Source organism: Mixophyes fleayi, chromosome 1, assembly GCF_038048845.1.
Source record: "Mixophyes fleayi isolate aMixFle1 chromosome 1, aMixFle1.hap1, whole genome shotgun sequence".
Taxonomy (NCBI): Eukaryota; Metazoa; Chordata; class Amphibia; order Anura; family Limnodynastidae; genus Mixophyes; species Mixophyes fleayi.
Window position 1 is genome coordinate 356,770,713 of NC_134402.1, and position 22,268 is coordinate 356,792,980.

Below are 22,268 nucleotides of genomic sequence, written 5' to 3' on the forward strand. Positions count from 1 at the left end.
GCCTACCCAGCATTTTTTTTTATTCCCCACGCAGCAGTCTAGACAGCTTGTTATTATCAGGAACTACTACCGATGCAGCCCACTGTACAATGTGGTCCAATTAGAGGAGACGCTGAGTCTGAGTCTCTTCTGATTGGATGGCATGGTGTGTGCACTGCACGCAAAGCCAACCAGAGAACACACCGTTTTATGCCAGCTAGTTAACTTTGAACCGGTATCTAGAAACAATCAGGGAGGTCTTTGGCAAACATGATATGGCAGCAGTATTCTTTTTGGTAAGCGGCGATTTCCTTCTTAGATGTTTTTCTTATGGCGGACTCATGAACTCTGCATTATTCAATGCAAAACAAGCCAGCAGATCTTTAGTTGTTACACTGCAGTTCTGTGTGTCAGGCAGTCATATTATATGCCTTTATCTTGGAGTGATCCTTGTTAGAAAAGCACTCACCACAGATTTATTCCCATTTGAAGATTTCCCTGAAGGGGGATAAAGGCTGGGTATACACTACAGGAAAATTCTAACGATGCAATAGCTTTAGCGATTTTACCAATGGCTGAAGTCCCGATCAGCATGCCGATTCATGCGTACACACTATAGATGGTTTAAATGATTTTTACACTATTTAGCATCCCAGCTGTGATTTTTGTTTGTCATATTCATAGCCTTAAATGATTGTTACTCCGTAATCACTGTACAGCTATATGGCCTCCCAGCAGCAATAAGCTAAATAAACCCTACCTTGCTATATATTGATGAAAATAGGTAAATAAATCAGTGTAAATGTTCGTATAATAAAAATACTTCTGCCAAAATCCTTCGAACAGAGCAATTCTCCACACGGACGAGGACTAGAGATGAATGAACGTTCACCCACAATGCTCCACTCTGCAGCTGCCGTAATTGGCCCATACCAACTTTGAACGCCCATGTAGACGTCTATAAAATTATAGAGGAGCCAGTCTTTCACCAATGGTACAAGATAACATGGCGGAAGAGCAGGTGAAAGAAAGAAGCGATGGAGGAGTGGAGAGTGTTGGAGGAGGAGAAGAAGGAATGCAATTGGAGGAGGTTAACAAAGCCAAGTCAATGAGTCCAAGGTAGATGGAGATGATGGTGAGAGTGCTGGACCAGCACGACTACTGTCAGAAGAAAAATACTGAAAGGTTAAATTACAGAAAGGAGATAATTATGGAGAACCTGGTTAACTACGTGAAACACTTGGTAAAAACAGAAGCAAGTTCCAGATACATAAAAGGTGGTTGGATCTCGTAAACAAGGAGCAAAGAAAGTTGAAGGAAATCTGAACGAACATTTAAAAAAAGTATTGAAAGTGATTATTAAAACTATTTAGTAAACGGTGTTAGTAATTAACGGTAACAATAAAGATTAATATGATTAGTAAAAATTTGACTATTGACTATTTAACTATTTACAGAAACAAAAATGTGCAATGAAGTCTGCTGCACAGCACCACAGAATATTAAAATGGAAGATTCTATAACAGAAGAAATCACTGACATAAGAATTGAGAAAATAAAAGAGGAACCGAAAAAAGGTAAATAAAAATTATTAAAAAGATAAAAGAATGTAAGATGTATCCTGTACTGTTACATTAAAAAATGGCTTCTATATTTCACTTGGTATGGACCAGCATGGCAGCATGCCTGGCCAGACACAGGAGGACATCAGCATAAAGTGATGCCAAGCAGTGTCCAAGGTGAACAAATGGTAGTAGTCCCTCTTGTAATAATGATGTAGTGTTCTGTTTCATCATTTTCATAATTTCTGATGACAGTTCGGAAAGACAGAAGGACAGCACAAGCACCAATACTGCTATAACTTCCGGTGATGGAAAGAGGTGGCCGAGAAGATGGAGAAGCTGAATATTTTAAAGAATTGAGGCCCCAAAAAATGATGTGAAGATAAAGTTCCACAAACTGGAGAAAAATTACCTGGACCTGTTTCACATGTATAATAATGTAATGTTTGAAGCCTGTACCCAGATTATAATAATAGTAATTAATATAATATATATAAAATATTTTATCTAGTAGATTAAGATGTTCAGGAATTTTATTTCTTATTTTACATCCATTTAATTAACTTTCTGGTTTATTAAGTGACCTTGCGAGATAGGTAGGCCTGAAATACAGGCAAAACCAATTAACATGTCTAGAGGCACAGACACAGATTGGACGCAGGTGTACAGAATATATCGCTAGTCAGGCACTATCACTGAGGTATTAATGGGTATAATGGGTGCAATTATAAAAAGTATATATCATTACATATGTGTATATATATATATATATATATATATATATATATATATATATATATGCGGGCAGTGCGGTGGCTAAGTGGTTGGCGCTTCTGCCTTACAGCACTGGGGTCGTGGGTTCGGTTCCCGACCGTGGCCTTGTCTGTGGGGAGTTTGTGTGTTCTCCCCGTGTTTGCGTGGGTTTTCTCTGGGTGCTCCGGTTTCCTCCCACACCAAAAACATACTGGTAGGTTAATTGTCTGCTAACAAAATTCACCCTAGTCTGTGTGTGTGTATGTTAGGGAATTTCAGACTGTGAGCCCCAATGGGACAGGGACTGATGTGAGTGAGCTCTCTGTACAGCGCTGCGGAATTAGTGGCGCCATATAAATAAATGATGATGATGATGATGATATATATATATATATATATGTCAATATATTCCTACTCCTACCATTATGTTAAGAAAAATAAATACACGTAGAGGTATTAACAGGCATCATTGGCATAATAGGTACAATTATAAAAATAGACATATTTGTTGTTGGAGGAACTATTTGCAGCTTGTCGGACAGATGGTGGTGGTTACGTACACACTGCAGAACTGGAACGACATTTTTTGTTCAGTTTAAAAATGAAACTATACGATGTGCTTTGGAATGATAATCGCTCATCATAGCAGTGTACACACAGATGAGATATCGGGTCGAAAATCGGCTGAAAACACTGGTTTTATAACCCCTTCCAGTGCTATTAGCATTAACAAATATTTTCTCAATGTTTTCAGAAATCTAATGTGAGTGGAGCATGTTTTATCTCCACAGACCTGAATTATAAAGAGCAGACTCCGACTGTGACAATTATCATGTTGTTTGTTTGTTTTAATGTGCTAAGGACACCTCACACTGACATCTGATTGTCATCTCATTGATTGCATCATCTGTCTCAATTACCCCTTCAAAAGACTGATTATCCTAGATCAGAGTTTATTAACTCCAGTCCTCACGCCCACCTAGCTGCTCATGTTCTGAGGACATGTGTCTGTGGTAACAGGTAATATAATTACTGGGCCATCCAAGTAGACTAAGTCAGCTGTGCTTGATCAAAGAAATCCTGAAAACATGAGCCGCTAGTGTTGCGTGAGGACTGGAGTTAAGGAACACTGTCCTAGATGTTTATAAACCTTTCACCAACAAAGCCAATGACTATTATATTAATGTGTTTAATAATGGCTTGAAAAGCGCAATGGTCCAACAAGCATATCTGTATCAATTATTAAGTACTTTGACAAAAATGATTTTACATTTAAGGTAGAGTATAGAACAATATATAAGCCAATGCTACTGACAAGTGCCAGAAACTGCATCTAGGAAACATAGTTTTTTTTACACTTACATAGTGCACTAGAAACAATATAAAAACCATATTAACTGAAAAGTGATAGGCTCTTTATAAGGCCATTATCTGTCTGTAAACATACACTATAATAACACTGAAATACGGGTTTATTGGACTCCTATAGGCTTGGGTATACTGGCACTCTATATCATTATAACTGTTATGTCAGTGACACACAGTATGTCCTAAATGCTGAGCCAGGTCTTACCTGAAGGCCAAACTGTGTATTAAGCTCCGTAGTACATATTGGGGTTTCAGAACCTGTGGTCCATTCCCAAATGCAGACTTTCTGTGAGTGGAAAAGAGGGATCAGCTAAAGAATGTATCAATAAACCATTTACAACAATGGCACAATTAGTTTAGTTGATATAGAAAATAAACCTCCTCTTAAGTGTTCAATATTGCAAACAGCATAATGAGTTACAGGAAATCACATATAGGGAGCACAGTGACAGCAAAATAAAACTGTGATGATTAGTTGTTTAAAACTGCTTCTTAACAACAAGCCGTACACATAAAGAAATGATCTAGCACCTGAATTGTTCCACCTCCAATAGAAGCCAAGTACTTTGCATTGTGAGACATAGCTACAGCAACTACTCCCCCTTCTGGATGACTCTGGAATATAGTGTGAACAGGGATGCTGCAAAGAAGACACATTGGTTTTACATATATTAAGTTTAATCTAGTGATATGCAACCTGTCAAACATTTGCAGAACATAACAGCATTCAACAGAACTGCTGCAAAATACAAGTTGCTGAAGTCTGCTGGCCTGAATATATGTAAAAAAACATATAAAAGGTCATTTACAAATGTCATAGTATCAATATAATGGACATCCCTCGGATAGGCCATAGACCATTTTTATAATCGTACTTTCTTCTGCATTTATTTTTAAATCACTTTTTATTTATTTAAGCATCCAATGCTTAACATGCACCTACTATATATTTCATGAAACAAACAAATCATCTAGTAAAACTCGGTGCACATCTGAACAATGCCGAACACATCATATCATCACCATCATCATCACCATTTATTTATATAGCGCCACTAATTCCGCAGCGCTGTACAGAGAACTCATTCACATCAGTCCCTGCCCCATTGGGGCTTAAGCTGGGTACACACTACAGAAATTTCGACCAACTTTTTATGCCGAGCGATTTTACATGCGATCGATGTTCCGATCGCTCAGTCCATGAACTGCATACACTCTAGCCTTGTTTAGAACGATAAAGGGAAGAGCGGACGTCCCTGTAATTTATGTGCAAAACAGAAAACTAATTTTCACCCCTTGCATTGTAACATGGTTTTGTCCAGGAGACTTAAATAAGAAACTTCTTAATTTAAGTTCCTTTAATGAATCAGGCCCCAGGTTTGTATGTTATGTATATTTAGAGTAATACAATTTAACAAATACAGTATAATCATGGGTTAGTATATAGTATATTATATGGTTTCTGCTCCTGGTGTTTCAATTAAAGCACACAAAAAGAATGAATGAAAGATGCTCATAGTGTCAGCAGTCTAATGAAATATGCACAAAGGGCGCATAACAAGGTTATATGTATTCTGTAATCCAGCAGAGCAGTGTAAGTACTGGGAGAAGGGAGCAGGCTAGATTCTTTTCTTCATAAAATTTATGTTACCCAGCAACTAAGAGCAACTAGACTGAACCTACCCTGAGAAAGAATCCCACACAATGATGAGACTTTCTGGTCCTCCATCAGCTGTAGCAATCCATCGTCTGTCCTCGCTCACACACATGCAGGAAATGCAGCTACAGTGGCCCTGGAGAAGCCAAGTGATACATACAAATTAGAACAGTAGATCCAGCACTCATGTCACACTTGCCAACATTATAGAATATTATCCAGGTCAGTGGTCAAAGTGGAAATTTAGAAGTGGCGGTATGGAAAGTGTAAGTGAATGGAATTTGATAGGTTTGCAAAGAAGGCAGTAGGAGAAGTGGCGATATGTCATACCACGGTATACCTGCCCACTTCGACCACTGATCCAGGTGCAATTTGCTGCTGAGCACATGCAACCAAGCAAATCATGCTTGTCTAGGTGCCGGACAGTGGCCTATCTATAACCGGTGCAAGATGTGCAGTACACAGGGGCCAAGAGTCAGAGAGGTGCCCTGCTCCAGCTCCTTGACTCATGGGCCCACCTTACACCCACTAATCTTGAATACAGGACCACTTGAACTATTAGTGTGAGACCATGGTGCACTACAGTCCCCAACATTATATATTACCTGTACATGACAGTGATCAAGAAGCCAATACAACAGAGATATTCTGTATATATAATGGCTTCTTGTTATATTTCATTTAAACATTTAAAACTAATGTGGGTATTTTGATAAATAAAGATAAGTATTACTTTATGTCCTACCCTTCTGTGTTTAACCACGGTGTTCATACATTTTACTGATTTTCACAGGCATAGACTTGAGCTGCTGTTAATTCCCAGCACATTCGCTGTGACAGGAAGTAGCTAGTTCTCTGTGTCAACCTTATTGATAGATGCCAGCATAAAGTCACTGGCTGAGCAGAGGAACTCCAAGCAGGGCATGATGGGACACGTAGTTCTTTGAATAAGAGCAGCTTACAGAGCCAAGTGATGAAAGCAGCTTGACATACATGCCTCCCTGCCTTATGTTTTAGAAAATCAACAAATAACACCAAACCTGGCACACAGGGCAAGCAGAGTCCTGGAAAACATATCTGTCAAAGGCCAATATAGTGAGTAGTATTAATAACGCACTAATAGGTAGGGGCTAAATGAAATGATAAATGAAAAATGATATATTTGATCCACGGCTTGCATTTTTTTCATGCAAAACTTTCAGTGTGGAAAATAGGTGTAGCTGCCCACTCAGAGCCTCTTACACTCTTCCAAAAATAGACACAGTGAAGATTAATTGCATAAACTTGTGTTCACTGGTGTGTACTTCGTTTCTGGACATGTGCAGTGCGATAAAACACAAAAAAGGCATGTGTCTGCATTTAGGTTCCTTAATGAATTAGCCCCAGAGTTTCCTAATTTATAAACCCTGGTTACTGCCCAGTAAGTTCCTTTAAGTAAAAAAAACCATTCAAATTGTATCTATTCCATCATACATCACCCCCTTTATAATGCTACCCTGACTACTGATGTATTTTACTTACAGTATACAACAGGGTGCAATATACAACATAAATGATATCCACTTCCTACCTGTAGGTGCCGCTGACGGTTAAGAGAGAAGTCATGGATCACTGCTGTATGACCACACACATATACAGTCACTTCTTCTTCATCACGCAGATTATAAATAGGAATCTTGCTGTTCATGCCAAAAGACCATGACAAGTTCTGCACATAAGAAAATACATATTTTTATATTAATTAGTGACCTAAACTGAGAAGTCAGTTTAATGTGTGATACATGTATAAAATGTACATATGCCAGACCGTACAACTTTTTCCAAGACAAACTGGGGATAAACAACAGGTTCAGAACCCTCTACTCCAGTACTTGCAACCACAACACATGTTGTTTACACGAGTGCAGTACATTCATTCCTAATTCACTTGCTATAACTGAAGTTACGAATGCCACAGTCTGGACTTGAGAACAAAAAATGTACTTTAAATAATATACCTATATTGAAACAAAGACCATAGACAAATCATTCCTGATAATGATTATGGATGCTCTTGGTGCGCTCTCCTTCTGTATATATCCTACTGGTGAGCTAATCTCTCTTTACAAAGAGATTATAGTGAATAATTTAGAATGAAAATAATAAGAACACAATTTGTAACTATAAGCAAATGGTCGAAGTGGAAATTTAGAAGTGGCGGTATTGAAAATGTAAGTAAATGCATTCGGAAAAGTGGCGGTATGCAAACCACTGTATGCTGGCTCACTTCAAACACTGAGTGCAAGTATTGTCTTTAGGACTTTCCCTTAGCCTCCAAGCCTCCAAGTGTACCTTTAAAACATACCTGTAGGAGACGCATTTTTGCAAATAGCGCCATCTTGCATATTCGGTGGGATTGTACCAAACTTACATCCTACTGGCAAACAGTGATTAACCTCTCGAAAGAAAGGAAGCAGATGTACCAACAGACCCTAGGTTTGGTTTCTCTCTCTTATTAACTTTCCATCTTCAAATACAAAAATTCCTTTCTAAAGCATTCAAATAATGCAGCTAAGGCACTTATCCCCGCTCATTGGAAATCTCCTCCATCAAGGATTGGTTCAGCGATATAGCTGTATAGATTGTTATCAATGGATGAAATCACCATGGTGGCGGTTGATAGTTTACAAGAGTTATCTGCCATATGGTTTCAATGGATGAAGTTTAAGGATAAGCCCACATAAGTCTATTAAAATACACGCACACCCCACCCATTTTGGGAGACAGTTATTAGCTTAATCTATCATATAATGGTTTTTGCAGCTACCTGCTAACCCTGCTGTACTACTCCTAAACTAACTAAGTTCCTCACTTACCAAACATGACAGGCGACATTGTTCACATAAGTAATATAGCAACAATGTAAATTGTTAGGGAATGGAAGAAGCAGACGCACTGAATAATAGAGGCTTTGCTAAATCACATTTGGTTCATCTGCTTTATGGAATATTTATCTAGCCTACTTAATGATCGGGTATCTGCCTTCCCCAAAACTTGGAGCCTTTGGTACCATACTATGACTCCACAATCCCGGGAACCATTTGCGTACTCAATGCTTTCAGCTTCTTCTCTGCCAAACAACTCCCTACCCCCTTACCTTCTGCCTCCACTATTCCCACGTGTACCAGCCCCCTCCCCTGCTCGTCACCCTTTCCTGTGCTTACCTTAAATCTGCCTTAGTTTATTGATTGTTAATAGGTGAACATTGTTTTTTTTATATTTTGTCTGTTGATGCTTCTTAGATATGTACTCACAGGAGGGAATTCAATTGGCCGCAAGGTGGCACCAGACATGGCCTCGATGTCCGGCTGCACACATTGCCAGCCAATACGGTACAGAGGCTACGCCCATTTTCATTCACATCCTCTATGGGAGTGATCTCAATTATCATCTTACTTAGGCTGGGCAAAAACTCAGCTATAATTATATAAAAATAAAGAGGTAAGGTATAATGACTTATGTCCATATTTATTAAAAAAATACAAAAATAACCCCAATTTAAAAATAGTATATTTTGACTTTAAAATTGATTATTTCATGATAACACATTGTTTCAAATCATGGTGTAATGAGAAACAGTTAATCATAATGTACTTTATTATTATTATTATGTACTTTATTATTATAATAAATTAAGAAATAATAGTTATTTATTTATTACTTAATTTAATGAAGTATATTTGACCCAGTTTTAGTTATGCTTTACAATACTCACAAGTGGTCTATCAGTAGAAACTGCTTTTACATCTTCAAACACAGTCCTTGGAGTGGCAGAGTATATCAATGAGTCTTCAACTGCTGGACTTTCCTTAATCACTGTCTTCTCCTCTATATCCTCTTCCTTTACATCTTCAGAAATCGAGTGGCCGTTGTTTCCTTCAGCTGACCTTTGACTCTTTTCCGCTCTTAACTGTAAAGTTTGACTATGGTCAGAAATATCAGATGACTCCTGTTGTAGAGGATTGCTACCCTCCAATTCATCTTCTTCCTTGTGTAACATCTCTTTATCCGCAGCATCCTGCTAACAAAAGACAAATTAAAGAATACAAAGTACATAAAATATATGTTTCCACATAATTTCAAAATGAAATTTAATAAAATAAACAAGAATAGTTAGTTTCAGGACAATAACCCACCTGCAATTAACCTGTGATCAAAAGATGGAAAACAATTGTTCAACCAGTAATTGCTTTAATCCCCCACAACCGAACCCTATCACGTTCAAACCCTAAACTGGGGGCGTAACCAGACATTTATGGACCTCATTATAAATTTTTAGTAGGGCCACCGTGTACCACTCAAAGGTAAAAACACATATTCACATGGGCACAACTCACAACTGCGGCACCCCTAGTACTGTGTACACCTTTGACTAAACCTCACACTCCCCTGACCACCTAACCTTAAACTAACCATGACCCACCCCCTTCACTGCCTTATCTGCCTCAAGGTGTGCAATACAGGCAATTGTCTCTGGGATCAATTACTCAAAATTCTGCAGTAGGAACAGTTTTCTTACGGAGAATTGTCAGCATATATATTTTGGAATAACATGAGTCTAGTTAATTTTATAAAAGAGATGTCTGATGCTATAATTCAAAACATACCAATAACACTCTGATAAGACAGTTACATTACCATGTCTTTGGAGGGACAAGCTGGAGAATCATATTGCTCTTCCTTAATATCCTGGTTCAGGTTTGACTTTTTCTCATCAATTAACTGTTCTGCTAATTTTGCCTCATTTTCAGTGTCTGGCATGTCATCTTGTGGACTATTAGATTCCTAAGTACAGACAAATACAATCAAGATCTGACGATGACATGTATGATCAGTTATTTAAACAATTAGTGACAAATTTATTTTAAGGAAACACAAAGCGATGCAACTGATCTGGATATCTTTGTGGTGCAAATATGTACAATAAACAGTTAAAACCTCGGCTCAATGGTTCACCATTCTCTTACATTATTGCATATTTCTTCTGGTGTAGTATTGTGTGGACTTTCACTGTTTGTCACTTGTTCAGGTACTTGGTCCTCTCCATCATCATTTCTAGCTTCATGGAGTGGAGAGGTCTCGATAGCTGGAGAAATCATCTGTTCTTCATTACAGATCGTGGTACCGTCTTGGTCCACAGCATCAAAGGTTAGTACATCTTCTTGGGGGTCATCTTTGGTTTCAGACATTGCGCTCTGCATTTAAGCGCATTAGTTTAGTGGAATTGAAAGCATTAAAATTACCACTTTAATGAAGCTATAGTTCTATGGATGAGTGTTAAATATTTGTAGGTTCAAGGACAGGGATTAGGTGAAGTACACATATTTTATTAAGCACAGCAGGAAAATATGTCTTGGACAACTCCTGTTTATGTCAATTTTGGCCTGCACTGGATAATTAGAAAGTTGAAATATTTAGGGCAGCACGGTGGCTTAGTGGTTAGCACTTCTGCCTCATAGCACTGGGGTCATGAGTTGGATTCCTGTCCATGGTCTTATCTGTGTGGAGTTTGTATGTTCTCCCCGTGTTTGCGTGGGTTTTCTCCGGTTTCCTCCCACACTCCAAAAACATACTGGTAGGTTAATTGGCTGCTATTAAATTGCCCTTAGTCTCTCTCTTTGTGTGTGTAAGTTAGGGTTTTAGATTGTAAGCTCTAATGGGGCAGGGACTGATGTGAATAAGTTCTCTGTATAGCACTGCGGAATTAGTGGCTCTTTATAAATAACTGATGATGATGATGATTAACAGTAGGGCCAGCCCATACTAGTGTCAATATGCTGTTCTTAAATGCACATTTATTCAACATTTTGTGTAAATTTTACAAACATGGCAGTGGGTTCTTGTTTTAGTGCTGTCCCAACAGAGGCAAAAAGAACTTAAGTCACAACAAAAGAAGCACATACAATGTTTATTTCAGGCACAGGTGTAATAACAGTAACATTCCAGGGCTTACTTGTTTTATGTAGTTTATACAGCTATTATTGCACCTGTTGCTGAAATACACATTTGGATACATTGGTGACTTACACCTTTAAGTAGTTGTAACTTTGGTTAACAAGTGACCAAAATACAAGCTTTTGGCTTTTCTGGTGTAGTCCTTGCAATGGGCCACTCAATCTTCACTTACTGTATGGTCAGCTCTGCTAGACCCATTGCCTGGATCACACAGAAGCATATGGTAGCTACTCTGGCATTTCATTCAGCTAGACAACATAAGGGAGGAATGGTCTGCCTAGTCTTATAGTTGCCGGTTGTACAGATCTTGGCCCTTGCAGTTTACTTCTATAATAAAGGTTTCTGCAAGCCTAGAGTATCAGCTCTATTCAGAGACTGCTGTTATTATAATAACATTCTGTCACTGCATAATGTCTGTGTGTTGTAGGAGTGTGATAGATACTGTACCATGTGGAATTATGCAAGTTTTAGATTTATTAAATCATCAAAATACAGCAATGTAATTCCTTGTTTAAAAAGCAGTACATTTTTCCTATGTGCTTTACAAAAAGCAAATAGGATCCTACTTATAAACATGGTTGTATTTTTTTCCACAAATTCTATTCATACTGGTATGTTGTTTTTTTCCCAGTGCAGAATAAGTGCCAAATTATAGGCTTATAGAAAATCTTGAAAAGTAGAAATGTCACCTTCCTGTTAACAGATTTTCCACCATAATTTTCAATTTGCAGAATTCTTAAAGCATGCTTATCCTCCTGGCACCACCATGCTTATCCTCCTGGCACCACCATGCTTATCCTCCTGGCACCACCATGCTTATCCTCCTGGCACCACCATGCTTATCCTCCTGGCACCACCATGCTTATCCTCCTGGCACCACCATGCTTATCCTCCTGGCACCACCATGCTTAGGTGCACATCTGCAATGCACAATCAGGTGCCAGATACAAATAGAAGCTACACCACGTAGGTTCATGAAAACAGACAGTGAACATCCAGCTGCTGACATTGTAATATCACAGTCTTATCATGGTATAATACATTCTACTTACAGCAGACAATATCTCCCGCACACCAGACTCCAATCGCGTTACCTAGCAACTAAAAGTAAACCATACTAGGTTCCTATGGCGACACTGAGGGCTCTGTCGCAAATAACTAGCGTACTTTACGTCTCGGGGAATTGTGGGAACATTGTAATCGGATGGAACATCGGAGAGAAGGGAAAGTCGTCCATGTGCGCATGTGCGGTACAACTGCTCTTACCACATATTTGTCTTCGCGTTTCTCCTGGGCTGAGTGAAGTCAGCCCAGGAAAAATGTTAAATGTGTATTTTTTCAATATTAGTTACTTAAGCCCATGTTTATTTAAAGAAGAGCTGCAGGTATTTTTTAGTAATACAAATCCCCTGACAGCAGTTACGGTGCTCGCACTATTCATTGAAAGCAGGGCTGCCCAGTGCACACTCTTAAGCTAGGCACAAATTGTAAATAATGAAAAATAAGGAGAATATGAACCACTAAACCCCAGCTTAGCCCACTACAGGCATGGCGAAAAGTTTTCAGAATGACACAAGTATAGTTTTTTACAAAGTTTGCTGCTTCAGTGTTTTTAGATCTTTTTGTCAGATGTTGCTATGGTATACTGAAGTAAAATTAAAAACATTTCATAAGTGTCAAAGGCTTTTATTGACAATTACATTAAGTTTATGCAAAGAGTCAATATTGGCAGTGGTGACCCTTCTTTTCACCCTGGCTTTTGGACAGTGGCGGGCTGGCCCGGGGGGCATAGGCCCCCCGGGCCGCTCGGTCAGGCCGCTATTAGGGCCGGGGGGTGGGCTGACTGCTCTTGGAGGATGTTTTGGTACCATTCTTTATACATTGTTCTTAGGCAAAATGGTGAGTGAGCGAACTCCCTTGGTTGAGAAGCAACCCCACTCATGAATGGTCTCGGGATGCTTTACTGCTGTCATGACACAGGACTGATGGTAGCACTCACCTTTCCTTCTCCGGACAAGTGTTTTTCCAGATGCCCCAAACAATCAAAAAATGACTTTACGCCAGTCCTCAGCACTCCAATCTGTACCTTTTGCAGAATATCAGTCTGTCCCTGATGTTTTTGCTGGAGAGAAGTGGCTTCTTTGTTGGCCTTCTTGACACCAGGCCATCCTCCAAAAGTCTTCGCCTCACTGTGTGTGCAGATGCACTCACACCTCCCTGCTGCCATTCCTGAGCAAGTTCTGCACTGGTGGTGCCCCGCAGCTGAATCAACTTTAGGAGACGGTCATGGTGCTTGCTGGATGTTCTTGGGCACCCTGAAGTACTCTTCACAACTATTTAACCTGTCTCCTTGAAGTTCTTGATGATCCGAGTTTGTATGTTCTCCCCGTGTTTGCGTGGGTTTCCTCCGGGTGCTCCAGTTTCCTACCACACTCCAAAAACATACTGGTAGGTTAATTGGCTGCTATCAAAATTGACCCTAGTCTCTCTATCTCTGTCTGTCTGTGTGTGTTAGGGAATTTAGACTAAGCCCCAATGGGGCAGGGATTGATGTGAATGAGTTCTCTGTACAGCGCTGAAGAATTAGTGGCGCTATATATATATATAACTGGTGATGATGATGATTTGATAAATGGTTGATTTAGGTGCAATCGTATTAGCAGCAATATCCTTGCCTGTCTATAGCCCTTTTTGTGCAAAGCAATGGTGACTGCTTGTGTTTTCTTGCAGATAACCATGGTTAACAGAGGAAGAACAATGATTTCAAGTACCACCCTCCTTTTAAAGCTTCCAGTCTGTTATTCTAACTCAACCAGTATGACAGAGTGATCTCCAGCCTTGTCCTCATCAACACTCTTACCTGTGTTAACAAGAGAATCACTGACCTGATGTCAGATGGCCCTTTTGTGGCAGGGCTGAAATACAGTGAAAATTTTGTTTTTGGGATAAAGTTCATTGTCGTGGCAAAGAGGGACTTGAAATTAATTGCAATTCATCTGATTAGTCTTCATGATATTCTAGAGTATATACAAATTGCCATCATAAAAACGGAGGCAGCAGACTTTGTGAAAAATAATATTTGCGTCATTCTCAAAACTTTTGGCCATGACTGAGATGCCCAATTAATCAGCACACAGAGAAAGGTAGCTCAACTATTTAAAATTGTCAGATAGAGTTTACATTTGGAGTTATTTGGTATAAACATTTCAGAACCTTTCTATTACCTCGATAAAATAGTTTTTAAGTACTACCACTAAATCTTTGTACACATAAAATTGAAGGACCAGCTGCAAAATCCAATCAATTGGCCCGATACTGCAGCTTGTGGCCTGTCACGAATCGTGGTCTTAGTCAAGTTTACACCACTCGGCGGTACCATATCACCGTACATCTCCCTCCTGGTCAAATGCAGCATTCATTCTATCCTGGGACAAGCGTGACTTCTGTCTGCAATACTGGAGGCTGCCATCTTGGGTGAGACATTTGCTAAACATCCTGCTGACTCTGAACACCTGATCTCATCCACTAATTGGCTTCATCTGCAGACTATAAGAGTCTCCTCCTACACTCAGCGAATTGCCAGTGCAACACTTTTCTAGTTCCAGACTACCACAGGTGCTGTTTGTTTGCTGCTTCATTCTGTCTGCTGTATATAGATCTCAACAATTAATCCTTCGTGTGCATTCAGCTTCACCCTGTTTGCTGTTCTATGGATTTCTACCATTAACCCTCTGAATGTGTTCAGCTTAATCGTGTATGCTGTTATATGGACTTTTACCATTAACCCTCTGTGTGAATTCAGCTTCATCATGTGGCTGTTATATGAACTGCAAACCATTGACCCTTTGTGTGAATTCAGCTTCACTCTGCTTGCTGAAATAAATAATTTGGCTATTTATTCCTTGTGTGGATCACCTTCATTCTTTCTGCTCGTGTACAGATTCCAGCTACCTCCTGTGTGGATCCTCCTCTCATCAATATATTCCTGTCTCTCCATCTGGCTATCTGGGGTAGTAGGTTGTTGTTCTGAGTCGTCCACTTTCTGGAGCCATCTCTGTGTCTCAGGGTACCAACTTCCAGTTGCAGGCCTACCTCAGGTTCTGAGTTGTGCCAGGCCAGCTCCAGGCTTATTCTGTTCAGGAGGTTGCCACCCCCTGTATAGTCTCTGCCTGAGTTCTGAGTCTTCCCAGTCCCAATTGTGGTACTATATTTGTCTGAGTCTCTCAGCTCTTGGAGGTACTGAGTCTCTGGTCATGGGTTCAGGTCCCCCATGTTCCCACGTCCAGGTTCCAGTCCATCAGGTCCAGATTCCATTCATTTATTTCAGTATGGAGTCCAGTCCAGCATTCCTACTCCTAACATCCAGTATACATGATTAGATCTAGCTCAAGGTGCAAGACATTCATCTGGCCTCCCAGTTTCCTCTACACTCCAGCAATACCTAGTCCCAAGGGTCCCAAGACGGATCCCAGAAACCCTATTGCCGTGACAGTGGCCCAAAATCAACCACAATGTCCAATAATATTATATCAACTGATCATTATCAGTCATGGTCAGTCACATTGGTAAGATGATGACTATCAATCTGTGTGTTTGGTCATATTGAGACCAATGACAGCCTCTCAACCTCTCTAATCAGGTGTCACATTCACAACACAAAAGTCAACTGTAATCCGTGGAGGTCTGGCAAATTGTAGCCCAGGGGGGCAAGACTCGATTCAGCAGCCCATTAGGAACATTTTAAAGGAAAACAATGCAGGTGTCCCAGTAAACCAGCCCAAGGTAAACCACTATGGGACCAGCCAAAGGATAATAGGAAAAGGGATGGGAAGAAAAGAAGGGGGAGAATCTGGTGTGTGATTAAAGTGAAGGGAGAACAGAATTGATGAAAGGACAACCAGGGATCCCATACCCTTTTGAAGGTTTTAGAAGTATTGTTAAAATCCTAGTAAGGACGGTGGGCAGTGATGGGGGGGTGATTTGGCAAGTGGCAGCATATATAATGTGGCAAGCCAGTTTGTTCTAGTGTTTAGTAGAGGGGAATCCAAGGAGCAGAAGGAAAAATTTTGGTTCAAGTGGGACATTGATCTGGATAATGAATTCTATCAGTGTTTTGACTTCTCGCCAAAGAGGAGATAATTTTGGACAATCCCACCATATGTAAAGAAACGAGCCTACGCCAGAGCATAAACACCAAAATCTGTCAGAGGAGTCTGGTAGCATTTTGTAGAGGCGAGTAGTGACGTAATACCAGCGAAACAAGAGTTCATATACATTTTCTTTTATCCGAACACAAATTTGAGCTGGATTTTCTCGAATTTCAGTCCAGACATCATCATCTAGGGGGTCTCCCAGGTCATGTTCCGAAGCTCTTTTGTGAGGGTCACGGGAAGAGGAGGTCGGGGAGGTCAATTAGGAGCAGATGGTCGAGATCATACCAAGCGTTGATGCTCAGTGCAGGCATGATGCCTCAACAGTGGTAAGGGGGCGAGAGGTAAGGCGGGGTTGACTGCGGAATGAAAATTGCAGACCTGCAAATATTGATAAAAGTATTGTGAGAGAAGCCCAAATGCTGTTTGGATGTCAGAGAATTGGGTGATTAAGGAGGCACGAGTGATGTCATTCTGGTAGCGCACACCTTTGGGAGTACCATGGAGAGAATGTTGTGGGTTGTGTTAAGTGCGTATTGTCGCTAACCAATAACGATTGTCGAACTTCGATTTGTGTTTCCAACGCACAAAGATTTATTCGCAAAAAGTAGTATAATATGTTCAAGCGAAGTGATAATAAATACAGCCGTTACTTATCGCAGGCGCTCTGGATCCAGTGTGCAGTCATTCAATCCTGAAGTCTGGGGACAAGATGTCTTCACTAGATGTGAAGCTGCTGCTTATATGCACACAGAAATACAGTAATACAATGAAGATGGTATAGCTTGCTTCTATTGGTCCAGGTTTCAGGAAGGTCCAAGGGGTTGTCAATCATTGGCTAGTTCATCCTAAGGAATCCAAAGGAGGGGGTCATCTCTCCAGGGGGTATGCTCGGCTCTTCCCGCCAAGATTCCTTAGTCTTAAGTAGTCCATAATTCCCTATCATTCATAACTTGCGTATGCACTCTGCGATTCCTTCGCAGAGTGAACCAAATAGTGTCAAATGTTAAGAGGTTTATTATGATACCACATATGATATGATTCCTTCAACCTGTTCCATATATTTCACTAATATGCATATAACTTTAATATAAAACATAAATACTACTATATTTTGACATAACTGACTATGTGTTGCAACTACCATTAATGTGTACTATTTTACAAGTATGCGTGTTTGTGCAAATGTATGGTATAAGACCAAATACTGTTGCTGCCACGTGTAGTAGCTGCGTACCCAATTTGCTGACTTCGACAGCTCCACCCTTTGATAGTGTAACAAAATATCACCCAATCACCGTTTCAAGGTCAGGATTATACAATACTTCTTCACAGACCATGATCTCGGTATCTGGTACCACCTTTTCAGTCTCTTTCTCAGTGTTACTCCTATGAGACCTTTTTCCACACTTCAACACAGTAGGAACACATTTGACAACTAAACCAATTGCTAAGATGACACCCAGTATAAGGAGAAGGAGCTTACCTACACTAGCAACCATTTCCTGTACCCACTTCCCCAGACCGGAGAACCATTTCACAGGGTTCAACCACGAGAACCAAACCGCCACCTTTTCCCCGACGTCATATAACGAAGAATTATGGTTTTTACGAAATTCCCATTTCAGCTGCAAAATTTCATCCATCTTCTGGTCTATAACCTCTTTAGGGTCATCCGTATTATTAGTGATGTACGTGCAACATTTGACACCAAACTGGGTGGCCAGTGTCACACAGTACCCACCAGTAATAGAGGTGAGATAATTTAGTACCAGTCTATGTTGCACCAATTCCTTCTTGTACGCTTGTAGCTCCCTTCCAGTATACCTGAAAGTGTCATCATACATCTCGGTGATATTATCTATTAATTTAGCTAGGTCTTGGATATATTTAAAGGTTAATGTTCCCCGAACGGTCCTGGTGAGATCTAGAGCAACCATAACTTGAAAACCAGTAGTTTCACTAATCAATTTTGTAGCTATGGGTTCCTCACCAGGAATCATATTTCTCTTGCCACGGTGTTCATACTGTGTGTGTATGTATGGTGGTGATGTAGTCTTGTGAATACCAACCATTTCTTCATGAGTAATAGTCATGATTTCAGGAACCAGTTTAGCTAAGAAACACAAGCCCTTGGAACTCGGAGTCACCCAGGAATAAGCTTTCCTTCCACAAACAAAATACACATCATCAGGGAGAACATAAGGGACAGTATGCCCATTAATTATATCGCACAGAGTAAAACTACCCATGCCTAGTGTCTCCATTTGCTCTAGACACGTGTCGGCATGGATGACATTTTTACAATTATCTATAGAAACTTTTCCAATGGATACCTTCTTATGTTTGGTTATACGCCCTAATTTGTGACTTCCATCAACATTCCTGCCTATTGGTGACCTTGTGAGTCTCCCTCTAAAATGAGTGTGGCGAGCCATTGTCTGATCTGATAGGTCAGCCTCCCAATTCTCCAGGCGCTTTGCATGAGATATATTTAGGCACAGCAAAGATCTGCCTTTGGAGTATTGTCGAAGCGTCAGACTAGGGGACCTAGTGTTATTGTACCTCCCGTCTATATACTTCGGATATGTTTAGATGGAATGGCACTAGTCCTATATTATGCTGCCCTTGCGGCACGTGAGAGCACACCCAACACTCGGTTTGGTTTAGCACCTTACCCACCAGGGAGTGATAATCCTCCAAAGGATGCCCGCCTATATTCAGAGTACTGGGGGACTGGCATCGTTGGATGCATCTCTCTTCAACTAGGGAGTCGCAGAACTTGCAGATATAATACTCATCAGACAATAGCCCCTCACACTGCCTCCGAGTTCCTGAGCTAGCAGACCTTTTTATAACCCCTGGACCAAGCTTGATAATGGGCTGCTCTGAGTATTCTAATAACTTTTCCTCTGCCTCCATCTCATCCGTATCACTACCAGAACTCTCCTCCGTCCTCCATCCTCCTTCACATTAATAGAATGTCCTAGAAAGAGTAAAACAAAGGAAAATCCTGGAACAAAAGAAAAACAAAAACCGCCACTCCATCGCTGGAAAGATAGTTCTGGGGCAACGTCTCTGGTTCAGGTGTCTCGACTGCAGGCTTTAGGTCTCCCGACACAGACTCACAAGTGACAGATCTATGTCGTCGGTCTCAGTTTTATCTTGCACTTTCTCCGGATTATGGACTCTCCTGCAGTGGGTGGAATGGACCCAAGTGTCTCTCTCTGCAACCTTCAGTGATGTAGTACTGGTCAGCAGCACTTGGTATGGGCCTTCCCAACGGTCTGTTAAACAACCTGAACGTAAGAAATTGCGGATCATAACATAGTCTCCAGGTTCAACATCATGACAGTTAGTTTCTGGCATACCAGATGACAGCATTTTTAGTTTTTGTTGTTGTTGCTTTAGCTGTCTACTCATTCTTATAAGATATTGTACAGTCACTTCATTATTACACTTCAAGTCGTCTTGTGGACTCACGATCAAATGAGGTTGTCGTCCGAACAGTATCTCAAAGGGGGACAGATTAAGAGGAGGTCTAGGAGTGGTCCCGATGCTATGGAGGACCAATGGCAAAGCCTCTGGCCATGCCAACCCAGTTTCAGCCATTACCTTACCAAGCTTGTTCTTTATAGTACCATTTACTCTCTCCACCTTACCACTGGCTTGTGGTCGGTAAGGGGTGTGAAGTCTGCTACCGATTCCCATGAGTTTACACATATTTTGGAAGATATCACCAGTAAAGTGGGTACCCCTATCACTTTCAATGATTCTAGGGATACCGAACCTACATACAAAGTCTTGTACAATTTTCTTTGCAGTGAACACAGCAGTATTAGTGGCTGTCGGATATGCTTTTACCCAACTGGAAAACACATCAATACAAACTAACACATACTTTAAATTCCTGCACGGTGGTAATTGGATATAGTCAATTTGTATTACCTGAAAAGGTCCGTCTGTAGGAGGGATGTGGGATGGCTCAGTTGGAATAGTTTTCCCGATATTTTTCCTCAAACAAGTAAGACATGACTTTGCCTTCTTACCAGCCTGAGAGGAAAATCCGGGAGCACACCAGTATGCTCTCACCAGTTTGCACATACCTTCTTTACCCAGGTGAGTCAGGCCGTGTGCTGCTTCAACCAGGCTTGGATAGTACGTTCGGGGAGCTACAGGCTTACCTTGTCCATCCCTCCAGAGTCCTGAGGACTCTTGACCACATCCTTTCGCCTTCCAGACCGCCTTTTCCTGCAGGGAACACAAATCTTGCATTTCAATTAATTTCTGCATGTCTAATGTCTGAAAAACCATCATAGTCTCGGTCGATACAGTCATAGGTTGCCCTGCTGCCCATTCAGCAGCTTCGTCTGCTCTGTTGTTGCCCAATGACACTGGGTCTTCTTCAAAGGTATGGGCTTTGCACTTTATGACGGCTACTGTTCTGGGTAACTGTATCGCTGTCAGAAGTCCTTTTATGTGTTGTGAGTGTGCCACTGGTGTACCTGCTGCTGTCGTAAAGTTTCTAAGACGCCAAAGGGCCCCAAAATCGTGCACTACCCCTAAGGTGTACCTAGAGTCAGTATATATATTGGCTGATTTACCCTCTGCCAATTCACACGCTCTCCTTAGTGCTACTAGTTCCGCCACCTGGGCTGAGTGAGGTGGGCCAAGGGGTTCAGCTTCTACCACATCCTGATCGTCTACCACAGCGTAACCAGTACATAGCTCTCCCGTCTCTGTCTGTCTATGACAACGTCCGTCTGTATAAAACGTAAAATCTACATTTTCTAAGGGGGTGTCACATATGTCGGGCCTTGCAGTAAAGGTCTGATTCAGGTGTTCCATACAGTCATGCGTGTCAGTATTCTTACCTAACTCATCATCAACCAGGGTCTCCTCACCTCCCACCCTTTATGTCTCTCGAGACACATATGGAAGGTATGTAGCTGGATTTAAGGTGCTACATCATTTGATGGTGATGTTTGAGGGTGCCATCAGGGCTAGTTCCGACTTTGTGAATCTAGCTGAAGAAACATTTCTGGTTTGGGCTGAGTTTAACAGAGCTGATACAGCATGGGGTGTATAGACAGTGGAATTATGTCCTAATACTACGTCTTCGCTCTTACTTACCAGAAGAGCAGTTGCTGCTACACTTCTGAGACATGTTGGGAGTGATCTTGCCACATTGTCTAATTGTGCACTGTAGTATGCTACTGGTCTTCTAGTGTCACCATGTTTCTGTGCGAGGACACCTGCTGCACAACCATCAGCTTCCGTACAGAATAGCTCAAAAGGCTTTTCATAATCAGGTATTCCCAATGCAGGTGCTCTAGTCAGACTATCTTTAAGATTAAAAAACGCTTGCTCTGACTCCTCTGTGTGTACGACACGTTCTGGTTTTGAGGAAGAGACTAGCTCCTGCAATGGTTATGCCAGAATAGAAAAACCTGGGATCCAGGATCTACAATATCCACACATCCCCAGGAAAGTACGAATCTGCTTCTGGCTCTGCGGCAGAGTCATGTGTTGTATGGCCTCAATCCTGTCGGTTGTCAGGTGTCTTAGCCCCTTAGTGAGGCAGTGTCCTAAGTATTTGACCTTTATCTGACATGGCTGTAATTTATCCTTTGCCACCTTGTGCCCTGTTTGTGAAAGATGAAGCAACAACAATTTAGTATCATGTAAACATGACATAAAAGAATCAGAGCACAACAACAAATCGTCCACATATTGAATTAGAACAGACCCATTGTGGGGTTGAAAGAATTGCAAACAGTCATGTAAGGCTTGGGAGAAAATACT

General features: G+C 40.9%; 1 protein-coding gene across 3 annotated transcripts in view; it reads right to left on the reverse strand.

Annotated features, from left to right (window-relative positions):
• The window catches only part of CFAP251 (cilia and flagella associated protein 251), a 34,475-nt gene extending 21,995 nt beyond the window's left edge, over nt 1-12,480 (reverse strand). For 2 of the 3 annotated variants that reach the window (XM_075177976.1, XM_075177995.1), the window contains exons 1-8: nt 12,366-12,480; nt 10,326-10,553; nt 9,997-10,143; nt 9,074-9,379; nt 6,890-7,027; nt 5,346-5,455; nt 4,194-4,302; nt 3,868-3,948 (exon numbers count right to left, since the gene is read on the reverse strand). In XM_075177976.1, coding sequence (XP_075034077.1) covers nt 3,868-3,948; nt 4,194-4,302; nt 5,346-5,455; nt 6,890-7,027; nt 9,074-9,379; nt 9,997-10,143; nt 10,326-10,547 — 1,113 coding nt within the window. In that variant the 5' untranslated portion in view covers nt 10,548-10,553; nt 12,366-12,480. The remainder of the gene's footprint in view (nt 1-3,867; nt 3,949-4,193; nt 4,303-5,345; nt 5,456-6,889; nt 7,028-9,073; nt 9,380-9,996; nt 10,144-10,325; nt 10,554-12,365) is intronic. The other variant, XM_075177986.1, reaches the window with a different exon arrangement.
• Nucleotides 12,481-22,268: the final 9,788 nt, after the last annotated feature.